This window comes from Salvelinus sp. IW2-2015, linkage group LG13 (assembly GCF_002910315.2).
Source record: "Salvelinus sp. IW2-2015 linkage group LG13, ASM291031v2, whole genome shotgun sequence".
Classification (NCBI taxonomy): Eukaryota; Metazoa; Chordata; class Actinopteri; order Salmoniformes; family Salmonidae; genus Salvelinus; species Salvelinus sp. IW2-2015.
In genome coordinates, this window is record NC_036853.1 from 4,537,463 (window position 1) to 4,549,899 (window position 12,437).

General features: G+C 43.1%; 1 protein-coding gene across 1 annotated transcript in view; it reads left to right on the forward strand.

Moving 5' to 3' along the window:
* The window catches only part of LOC111971998 (troponin I, fast skeletal muscle-like), a 28,936-nt gene that overhangs the window by 8,594 nt on the left and 7,905 nt on the right, over positions 1–12,437 (forward strand). Inside the window, exons 2-6 of the mRNA XM_023998816.2 lie at positions 2,144–2,177; positions 2,533–2,569; positions 2,729–2,857; positions 3,014–3,103; positions 3,233–3,406. Coding sequence (XP_023854584.1) covers positions 2,170–2,177; positions 2,533–2,569; positions 2,729–2,857; positions 3,014–3,103; positions 3,233–3,406 — 438 coding nt within the window. The 5' untranslated portion in view covers positions 2,144–2,169. The remainder of the gene's footprint in view (positions 1–2,143; positions 2,178–2,532; positions 2,570–2,728; positions 2,858–3,013; positions 3,104–3,232; positions 3,407–12,437) is intronic.

Consider the following 12,437-nt stretch of genomic DNA (forward strand, 5'->3'; position numbering starts at 1 on the left):
CTGCAAGATTATTTTCCTGCTGTAGCAAACTGCCTCAAATGAAGATCCTACATCTCCACATAATCTCCTACCACAGAGAAGGGGAGACAGTACTTGCAGAGTCCTCCGAAACCAGAACTAATTGTTCAGCATCAACGCAAGGACAAATAGGCTGAAAAATTCTGCTATACAGTCTTGGTCTTCACTGTACGTTTGTAACTCATTTTGCAATTGACAGGCGGTTAAATAAATAAGCAATACAACTAGAATAACAATCTTGAAGAGTTGCTTATCTATATGAAGGCAGCAGGGAGGTTGGGTTGTGGCTAGAGTTACAGCAGCTTGCTGAACCATTGGTCTGGAGCGGGACTTCAATCCAATTACATAAAGAGAAATGCAAAGTTTTGCGATCACAGTATGCCATTAAAACCCTCATAACATTTCAGTTGCCTGTCACAGTCCCAAATGTGTGTACTGCTCGATCGCCAGCTTTCTCTAACAGGTGAGAACCTCTCACCTGTCTATCCTGACTCTCTATCTGCTCCCAGATTTCAGCAACTCCACTGGCTTTACTGTTCTGGATTAGCACTCCTCCTTCAGTGTGGAAACCCTGCAATCAGCTGCACACGTGAGATCAGACCAGGTGTCTCTCTGTGTGCAAAAGTACTGTTTAAATTGGTTTAGATAAAGCTTTGATGATAAAGAAACTAGTGATAAACCTTTAATGTTGAGGGGGGATATAGTCCTGTTAAAACACCCATATTATAGAGCATTGTACAACGGTTGGGTCTAATCCTGAATGCTGATTGGTTAAAAGCGCCAACACCGGCTTCTCGAGCATTATCACTTATTTAACAACTTTGCTCACTTGTCTTTTAGTCATAAAATTGTCATAAAATTAATATCACAAGAAATAAGAATGTGCAGGGTAAACATAGTTATCTTGTTTAATACGTTTGTTTGAGTTCAATATAGTCTGTAATGTAGTGTTAAATATATCTAATTTTGTAACTGACGTGACCGAATCAGACGTGGCAAATTCTGGCGAACATTGCTGTTCAATGAGGTGTAGCCAATTCTTGGGAACATTGCCAGCTACTTGATATTTTGAAACCAGACTCCTACATGAGCAATTCATTTAGAAAGCTATACTCGTCAGTCTACTTTGACGTCAGTGGACATACATTTAATTTGATTTTGTCAGTTGTCATGTATTTATGTCATGTGCATCATGCCAAAGTACATTTGGTTTTGTTTACAAATGGAATGATTTTTTGTAAGTTTATAATTACTAGCATTTCCATTTTGATTGTTGTTGGATCTTCAAAGATTAGTTTGAAATCGTTTAAATTTGGAAAGCGAATATGTCTTGGGTCGTCACATACATCACAGATAATCACCTCTGTCCTTCAAGAAAGACCACATCCTCAGTCACTGGCAGATTCTTACAAATATTGTAAAGTACATGTAGCATGTTTCATCATTTTGTCCAATCATTGTTTTTTAGGGGGAGAAGGTTGCGTGGTTGTAAATCTATTGATTATTCTGTATGTTGGGGATGAAGCTCCTTCAAATCGTCCTTGGCCGTCTCAGTGGTGTCCTGTGCTACAGTACGGTTTGGAGGCACATGAGAAAGTGTTAGGTTATAATTGACCTGCTGATGACAACTGACAGTATCAGAAGAGAATCCCAAGAAGACAGCTGGCTCCTTCCTTAGACACAATTTTAGAAATGAGCTCCTTTCCCTGAACACAGCAGGGAAATAACTATCCTAACCCTCTGAGTGAAACTGGCATCAGTGTGCTGCTGACAGTGCTGTCCCTGTCCCCTTGCTGGGCTTGAACTAGTGGTCCTCTGGTCGCAAACACACGTGACCGCCAAACCAGTTGTGCTGTAGAAAAGGATCCAATTCGATAGCGCCATTGACGCCATTTCAAGCTAGCTGTGGAGTGAGCTTACGGCACATTCTTAATTGTTACACGAGGAAGCACAATGTTACCTCTCATTCATCGAAGTCAATTCTGTTTGGTAAAGAATTGCTATTGGTGTTCAATTGCTGTTCAAATGAAAAAAAGTTGTCAAGAGTGCATAAATATTTGCAAGTGTATTGTATATTCTCTGTGTTGAGTTAATTACATTGTTGTATTGTCGTTTCTTTCCAAAGGGGTCTGAAGCAAACAAGAGGCCARGATGTCTGAGTAAGTTCCAATATGTTCTTATGATATCAGTGACTATATTTGTCTGCCCTGTGTGAATAATATTAACTTCACTACTATATTGGTGTTCATCAATGGAATAGCCTCCCCTTAGGGGCGAGTGGGGTAAGATGGGACATTTTATATATGCTCAATATGGAAAAATAAATATAGCATTCACTCTATGATGTATACTTTATGATCTTGGACATCCATGTATACAGTATCAATAAATTGCCTTTTTTATTAATGGTTGGAAACTCATCTTTACCTCTCCAGTGCCCCATGTCCCATTTTTTAAAATAAAAAATGTAAACATTTCTAGGAAATTCACACATCTTTTGATCAACTCTTTTAGGAAAAAAATGGCATCGAGTCGCAAGCATCATCTGAAGGTAATTTGTCACAAGTAAAATTGAAATCAATTTTTTGTAATTAAACTTTATCTTGAGCACAATATATTATAATATTACATTATAATGAAAGTCTTTGTGTGTTGTGATGTGTATTCTATCCAGTTGTGTCACTATTCCTGCTTCTCTCTCCTTCTCCAGAGCTTGATGCTCCAGATTGCTAAGGGCTTGCTAGATGCAGAGGCCATAGAGGCAGTGGAAGAGAAGAAAATGTACATGGATGAGAACTGCGCTGCATTGGACATGCCTGGGTCATTGGCGGAACTGCAGGTACAGTATCAAATGCTTAAACTACATTTTCAATCTACACTGTCAGGAAATTCACTTTCGTTGCCCCACAGTGCAGGTGGGTTGTTTTTATTACATTCAGTTCTTAATTTCAATCTTTAGTTGTTCAAGGTTCCTTTTGTTAATAACCTCCTGCAGGAACTGTGCAAGACAATTCATCACCAGATTGATAAAGTGGATGAAGAGAGATATGACCTGGCAGGCAAAGTGGGCAAGTGTGACAAAGAGGTACAGAAACCATAATTAATCTGTCAAGTGAAATCCTATTGTAGCCATTTGAGGTTGATTATGTTTGTTGATTTTCTCTCTTGTTAAGAGTGCAGATCTAGTCTTTTTCCTGACTTCCTCTCTTCACAGATTGAGGATTTGAGGATTAAAGTGATTGAGTTCCAAGGCATGAAGAAGCCAGCTCTGAAGAAAGTACGTATGTCTGCTGACTCCATGCTCCAGGCACTGCTGGGCTCCAAGCACAAGGTGTCTATGGATTTTAGAGCCAACCTGAAAGAAGTGAAGAAGGAAGTCAAAGAGGAGGTGGGTATTTGTGTGGAAACCTACAAAGCAGAGAATTGGTATAATACTATGGAAGGATATCAGTGCATCCATGGGAAGATGTAAGATGTTTTGAGTTGGGGGGGTCACCTTTATAAGAAAGCGTTGCCTGTCTCTATCATCGAATTTGCGTATAGTGGCGCAGAAGACAGAAGCAGAAGACATTCTATGATTTAGCAAAAGCATTTCATGCAATTCTACATAATTTTACATGAAGGGAGACATTTGCAAAATATTTTTTAATACCAAACAAACAACCGTAATGACAGGGTACTCTCACCCTGAAACAAGCGTAATGACAGGGTACTCTGACCCTGAAACAACCGTAATGACAGGGTACTCTGACCCTGAAACCACTGTAATGACAGGGTACTCTGACCCTGAAACAACCGTAATGACAGGGTACTCTGACCTGAAACAACGTAATGACAGGGTCCTGACCTGAAACAACCATATGACAGGTACTCTGACCCTGAACAACCGTAATGACAGGGTACTCTGACCCTGAAACAACCGTAATGACAGGGTACTCTGACTCTGAAATAACGTAACTAGAGGTACTCTGACCCTGAAACAACCGTAATGACAGGGTACTCTGACCCTGAAAAACCATAATACAGGGTACTCTGACCCTGAAACACCGTAATGACAGGGTACTCTGACCCTGAAAAACTGAGATCAATAGAAACAACTAGTCTTGAATGCAACCAATAGCCTAGGCCAAGTATTCCCAAACTGGGGTACACGAAATGCCGTCGAGGGTACGTTAAATAAAACATTTTTAAAAATCTAAATATATACAGTGGGGAGAACAAGTATTTGATACACTGCCGATTTTGCGGTTTTCCTACTTACAAAGCATGTAGAGGTCTGTATGTTTATCATAGGTACACTTCAACTGTGAGAGACGGAATCTAAAACAAAAATCCCGAAATCACATTGTATGATTTTTAAGTAATTAATTAGCATTTTATTGCAAGACAATAGTATTTGATACATCAGAAAAGCAGAACTTAATATTTGGTACTGAATCCTTTGTTTGCAATTACAGAGATCATACGTTTCCTGTAGTTCTTGACCAGGTTTGCACACACTGCAGCAGGGATTTTGGCCCACTCCTCCATACAGACCTTCTCCAGATCCTTCAGGTTTCGGGGCTGTCGCTGGCAATACGGACTTTCAGCTCCCTCCAGATGTTTTATTGGTTCAGGTCTGGAGACTGGCTAGGCCACTCCAGGACCTTGAGATACTTCTTACGGAGCCACTCCTTAGTTGCCCTGGCTGTGTGTTTCGGGTCGTTGTCATGCTGGAAGACCCAGCCACGCCCATCATCAATGCTCTTACTGAGGAAAGAGGTTGTTGGCTAAGATCTCGCAATACATGGCCCCATCATCCCTCCCTCAATACGGTGCAGTCGTCCTGTCCCTTTGCAGAAAAGCATCCCAAAGAATGATGTTTCCACCTCCAGCTTCACGGTTGGGATGGTGTTCTGGGGTTGTACTCATCCTTCTTCTTCCTCCAAACACGGCGAGTGGAGTTTAGACCAAAAAGCTCTTATTTTGAATCATCAGACCACATGACCTTCTCCATTCCTCTCTGATCATCCAGATGTCATTGGCAAACTTCAGACGGCCTGGACATGCGCCTGCTTGAGCAGGGGACCTGTGTGCGCTGCAGGATTTTAATCCATGACGGCGTAGTGTGTTACTACTGGTTTTCTTTGAGACTGTGGTCCCAGCTTCCTTCAGGTCTTGACCAGGTCCTGCCGTGTAGTTCTGGGCTGATCCTCCCCTTCCTCATGATCATTGATGCCCCACGAGGTGAGATCTTGCATGGACCCCCAGACCGAGGGTGATTGACCATCATCTTGAACTTCTTCTATTTTCTTCTATTTTCTAATAATTGCGCCAACAGTTGTTGCCTTCTCACCAAGCTGCTTGCCTATTGTCCTGTAGCCATCCAGCCTTGTGCAGGTCTACAATTTTATCTTGATGTCCTTACACAGTCTCTTGGTCTTGGCCATTGTGGAGAGGTTGGTCTTTTTGATTGAGTGTGTGGACAGTGTTCTTTTATACAGGTAACGAGTTCAAACAGGTGCAGTTAATACAGTAATGAGTGGAGAACAGGAGGGTTCTAAGAAAAATCAAGGCTTGTGAGAGCCGGAATTCTACTGGTTGGTAGGTGATCCAACTTATGTCATGCAATAAAATGCAAATTAATTACTTAAAAATCATACAATGTGATTTTCTGGATTTTTGTTTTAGATTCCGTCTCTCACAGTTGAAGTGTACCTATGAAAATTACAGACCTCTACATGCTTTGTAAGTAGGAAAACCTGCAAAATCGGCAGTGTATCAAATACTTGTTCTCCCCACTGTATAATACAGTGGGGAGAACAAGTATTTGATACACTGATGATTTTGCAGGTTTTCCTACTTACAAAGCATGTAGAGGTCTGTAATTTTTATCATAGGTACACTTCAACTGTGAGAGACGGAATCTAAAACAAAAATCCAGAAAATCACATTGTATGATTTTTAAGTAATTAATTTGCATTTTATTGCATGACATAAGTATTTGATACATCAGAAAAGCAGAACTTAATATTTGGTACAGAAACCTTAGTTTGCAATTACAGAGATCATACGTTTCCTGTAGTTCTTGACCAGGTTTGCACACACTGCAGCAGGGATTGGGCCACTCCTCCATACAGACCTTCTCCAGATCCTTCAGGTTTCGGGGCTGTCGCTGGGCAATACGGACTTTCGGCTCCCTCCAAAGATTTTCTATTGGGTTCAGGTCTGGAGACTGGCTAGGCCACTCCAGGACCTTGAGATGCTTCTTACGGAGCCACTCCTTAGTTGCCCTGGCTGTGTGTTTCGAGTCGTTGTCATGCTGGAAGACCAGCCACAACCCATCTTCAATGCTCTTACTGAGGGAGAGGTTGTTGGTGTAGATCTCGCGATACATGGCCCATCCATCCTCCCTCATAACAGTGCAGTCGTCCTGTCCCCTTTGCAGAAAAGCATCCCCAAAGAATGATGTTTCCACCTCCATGCTTCACGGTTGGGTGGTGTTCTTGGGTTTACTCATCCTTCTATTCCTCCAAACACGGCGAGTGGAGTTTAGAGCAAAAAGCTCTATTTTTGTCTCATCAGACCACATGACCTTCTCCCATTCCTCCTCTGGATCATCCAGATGGTCATTGGCAAACTTCAGATGGGCCTGGACATGCGCTGGCTTGAGCAGGGGACCTTGCGTGCGCTGCAGGATTTTAATCCATGACGGCGTAGTGTGTTACTAATGGTTTTCTTTGTCTCTTGAGTCATCTGACCAGGTCCTGCCGTGTAGTTCTGGGCTGATCCCTCACATTCCTCATGATCATTGATGCCCCACGAGGTGAGATCTTGCATGGAGCCCCAGACCGAGGGTGATTGACCGTCATCTTGAACTTCTTCCATTTTCTAATAATTGTGCCAACAGTTGTTGCCTTCTCATCAAGCTGCTTGCCTATTGTCCTGTAGCCCATCCCAGCCTTGTACAGGTCTACAATTTATCCCTGATGTCCTTACACAGCTCTCTGGTCTTGGCCATTGTGGAGAGGTTGGAGTCTGTTGATTGAGTGTGTGGACAGGTGTCTTTTATACAGGTAACGAGTTAAACAGGTGCAGTTAATACAGGTAATGAGTGGAGAACAGGAGGGCTTCTTAAAGAAAACGAACAGGTCTGTGAGAGCCGGAATTCTTACTGGTTGTAGGTGATCAAAATACTTATGTCATGCAATAAAATGCAAATTAATTACTTAAAAATCATACAATGTGATTTTCTGGACTTTTGTTTTAGATTCCGTCTCTCACAGTTGAAGTGTACCTATGATAAAAATGACAGACCTCTACATGCTTTGTAAGTAGGAAAACTGCAAAATCGGCAGTGTATCAAATACTTGTTCTCCCCACTGTATATATACAGTATATCACAAAAGTGAGTACACTCCTCACATTTTTGTAAATTTGGGTATATCTTTCATGTGACAACACTGAAGAAATGACACTTTGCTACAATGTAAAGTAGTGAGTGTACAGCTTGTATAACAGTGTACATTTGCTGTCCCCTCAAAATAACTCAACACACAGCCATTAATGTCTAAACCGCTGGCAACAAAAGTGAGTACACCCCTAAGTGAAAATGTCCAAATTGGTCCCAAAGTGTCACTATTTTGTGTGGCCACATCATTTTCCAGCACTGCCTTAACCCTCTTGGGCATGGAGTTCACCAGAGCTTCACAGGTTGACACTTGAGTCCTCTTCCACTTCTCATGACGACATCACGGAGCTGGTGGATGTTAGAGAGCTTGCATTCCTCCACTTCCGTTTGAGGATGCCCCACAGATGCTCAATAGGGTTTAGGTCTGGAGACATGCTTGGCCAGTCCATCACCTTTACCCTCAGCTTCTTTAGCAAGCCAGTGGTCGTCTTGGAGGTGTGTTTGGGGTCGTTATCATGTTGGAATACTGCCCTGCGGCCCAGTCTCCGAAGGGAGGGGATCATGCTCTGCTTCAGTATGTCACAGTACATGAACTGTAGCTCCCCAGTGCCGGCAGCACTCATGCAGCCCCAGACCATGACATTCCACCACCATGCTTGACTGTAGGCAAGACAGCACTTTGTTTCTCTTGTACTCCTCACCTGGTTGCCGCCAGACACGCTTGACACCATCTGAACCAAATACGTTTATCTTGGTCTCATCAGACCACAGGACATGGTTCCAGTAATCCATGTCCTTAGTCTGCTTGTCTTCAGCAAACTGTTTGCGGGCTTTCTTGTGCATCATCTTTAGAAGAGGCTTCCTTCTGGGACGACAGCCATGCAGACCAATTTGATGCAGTGTACGGCGTATGGTCTGAGCACTGACAGGTTGACCCCCCACCCCTTCAACCTCTGCAGCAATGCTGGCAGCACTCATACGTCTATTTCCCAAAGACAACCTCTGGATATGACGCCAAGCACGTGCACTCAACTTCTTTGGTCGACCATGGCGAGGCCTGTTCTGAGTGGAACCCTGTCCAGTTAAACCTCTGTATGGTCTTGGCCACCGTGCTGCAGCTCAGTTTCAGGGTCTTGGCAATCTTCTTATAGCCCAGGCCATCTTTATGTAGATCAACAAATATTTTTTTCAGATCCTCAGAGTTCTTTGCCATGAGGTGCCATGTTGAACTTCCAGTGACCAGTCAGTATGAGGGAGTGTGAGAGCGATGACACCAAATTTAACACACCTGCTCCCCATTCACACCTGAGACCTTGTAACACTAAAGAGTCACATGACACCGGGAGGGAAAATGGCTAATTGGGCCCAATTTGGACATTTTCACTTAGGGGTGTACTCACTTTTGTTGCCAGCGGTTTAGACATTAATGGCTGTGTGTTGAGTTATTTTGAGGGGACAGCAAATGTACACTGTTATACAAGCTGTACACTCACTACTTTACAATGTAGCAAAGTGTCATTTCTTCAGTGTTGTCACATGAAAAGATATACTCAAATATTTACAAAAATGTGAGGGGCGTACTCACTTTTGTGATATACTGTATATATTTTTTTCCTTCACATTTTCAAACAGTCCATTTATATTTTCCAACGGGGCTATACATTTGGGTGAGGTTTTTTTCTCACCTGAGTAGCCTTGTTTCACTGGCAAAAATGAAATTAAACCATCTAGTGTTCAGCGTAATAACAACACAATGTCAAATACAGGTAGCCTAGTCAAATAATGAACATCCAATCACATTAACCGTTACTCTCTTGCGGGAATTCCACTAACGGACCTTAAGTAGTCAAATGTAGCTGCTGCTCATTCTGTTTGCTCGAAAATTAATAAATGGTTAAAAAAAGTAAGGCCTGCGTCCATAGAGACACATACCAGCTCTACTGGTAGTACTGCTACAACCAGCAGTACTACACTTGCATCTGTCGATGACACAAGTTGTTCTGCTTCCACGAGTACATCCAATGCTAGCATCAGTAATTTTACATTTGTTATTAGCCCAGCTAGCACGCACACTGACAGTTGTGAATCTGATGCAGCCGAAGAGCTACTGCCCCCTTACCCGGGAAAGCACCGAACAACAGACAGGGACGTTGGACCATCGAAGAGGCGCACATATGATGAGAACTACATTGATTTGGGGTTCCCGTATATTGGGAGTAGGGCCTTTCCTCAGCGACAGTATGTTATATGTGCAAAAGTCCTATCTCACAATTTGAGGAAACCTTCACTCTGTGCAGACATTTAGAAACAAAACATGCCAATTTGAAAAATAAGCCACATTTTTTGGAGCGAGAATTAAGACGACTTTCGAGTAGTAAGACATGTATAAAAGCAATAGTTCCATTAATAAGAACAGGCTAGAAGTGTCTTATATGGTGAGCTACCGAGTGGCTAGGACAGGCAAGCCCCATGCTATTGTGGAGGACTTAATTCTTCCTGCTGCTGTGGATATGGCTGGGACAATGCTGGGGGAAAAGGCCCCCAAAAACTATACAGACAATGACCTCATCAAACAACACTGTTTCACGACGCATCAGTGACATGGCAGGAGATGTCTTGAAACAATTACTGGTTCGCATACAAGCCAATGAATTCTATGCATTACAGCTGGATGAGTCAACAGACGTGGCGGACCTGGCACAGCTCCTGATAAATATCAGTTACGTTTATAGGGGGTCATTAAGGAAGACATCCTCTTCTGGAAACCAGGACAACAGGAGAGGACATTTTTAAAGTACTGGACAGCTTTGTGACATCAAATGGACTTTGGTGGTCAAGATGTGCTGGTATCTGTACTGATTGGTGCAAAAGCCATGACAGGGAGACATAGTGGAGTGGTAATGTGAGTGCAAGCAGTTGCTCCTGACCCCACTTGGGTACACTGCACTTGGGTATTTTCTGCACTGTGCAATGATATGGGCAGCGACCATGTAAGTGCGCTGGTTATCAAGGGGCAAAGTACTGACACGTTTCTTGAATTGAGAGACTGTAACGACCTGGGTGTCGGGGGGTGCGAAGTCAGACGCAGGAACAGCAGAGCTTCAATATGTTGAGTCTTTAATACCCAACTGGCAAACAAAATGTCCAACACGGACGTACTGGGTGTCATACACAACGGTCCAACGACACGAGAAACAAACCCAGTCCACAATAATAATATCCACTCCCGAAATCCAAAAGCTACAATGTAACAATCCCGCACAAAGAAGCGTACGGGCTGGCTGACTAATAAAGCCACACTAATTAACAACTAACTGAACACAGGTGATACAAATAAACACATAAGGAGGGGGAGGAAAAAAGAGTCAGTGGCAGCTAGTAGGCCGGTGACGACGACCGCCGAGCGCCACCCGAACGGGAAGGAGAGCCTGCCTCGGTTGAAGTCGTGACAGAGACGAACTTAAAGTTTTCTTTACTGACCATAATTTTCATTTGTCTGACCGCTTGCATGGTGACGAGTTTCTCACACGACTGGCCTATCTGGGTGATGTTTTTTCTCGCCTAAATGATCTGAATCTAGGATGACTGGGACTCTCCGCAACTATATTCAATGTACGGGACAAAATTGAGGCTATGATTAAGAAGGTGGAGCTCATCTCTGTCTGCATTAACAAGGACAACACACAGGTCTTTCCATCATTGTATGATTTTTTGTGTGCAAATTAACTCAAGCTTTCGGACAATGTCAAATGTGATATAGCGAAGCACCTGAGTGAGTTGGGTGTGCAATTACGCAGGTACTTTCTCRAAATGTATGACACAAACAACTGGATTCGTTGTCCCTTTCTTGCCCTGCCTCCAGTCCACTTACTGATATCTGAACAAGAGAGTCTCATCAAAATTGCAACAAGCGGTTCTGTGAAAATGTAATTTAGTCAGAAGCCACTGCCAGATTTTGGATTGGGCTGCACTCAGAGTATCCTGCCTTGGCAAATCGCTCTGTTAAGACACTGATTCCCTTTGCAAACACATACCTATGTGAGAGTCGATTCTTGGCCCCCACTAGCATGAAAACTAAATACAGGCACAGACTGTGTGTGGAAAAAGACTAAGACTCTCTCCAATACAACCCAACATTGCAGAGTTATGTGCATCCTTTCAAGCATACCCTTCTCATTAACCTGTGGCGAGTTATTCACCATTTTTTGATGAACAAATAAGGTTTTATATGTAAGATGGCTAAATAAAGAGCAAAATTATTGATTATTATTATATTGTTATTTGTTCCCTGATCCTATAAGAGCTCTTTGTCACTTCCCATGAGACGGGTTGTGACAAATGTTTAATAAATGTGTGTGTGGCAGGCTTACAACGATGGCAAAAAACAACATTTAAGAGTGTGCAAACCCTGGTGCTAGAGGGGGTACGCAGCTGGAGGTTGAATGTTTAAAGGGGTACGGGACTATAAAAAGTCTCTCAGTCCCTGCCGCTGAAAAATATCCCCACAGCATGATTCTGCCACCACCATGCTTCACTGTAGGGTTGGTGCCAGATTTACTCCAAATGTGACGCTTGGCATTCAGGCCAAAGAGTTCAATCTTGGTTTCATCTGACCAGAGAATCTTGTTTCTCATGGTCTGAGAGTCTTTGGGTGCCTTTTGGCAAACTTCAAGCGGTGTGAAAGTGCCTTTTACTGAAGAGTGGCTTCTGTCTGGCCACTCTACCATAAAGGCCTGATTGTTGGAGTGCTGCAGAGATGATTGTCCTTCTGGAATGTTCTCCCATCTCCACAGAGGAACTCTAGAGCTCTGTCAGAGAGACCATTGTGTTTTTGGTCACCTTCCTGACCAAGGCCCTTCTCCCCCGATTGCTCAGTTTGGCCGGGCAGCCAGCTCAACGAAGAGTCTTGGTGGTTCCGAATTTCTTACATTTAAGAATGATGCAGGCCACTGTGTTCTTGGGGACCTTCAATGTTACAGACATTTTTTGGTACCCTTCCCCAAATCTGTGCCTCGATACAACCCTGTCT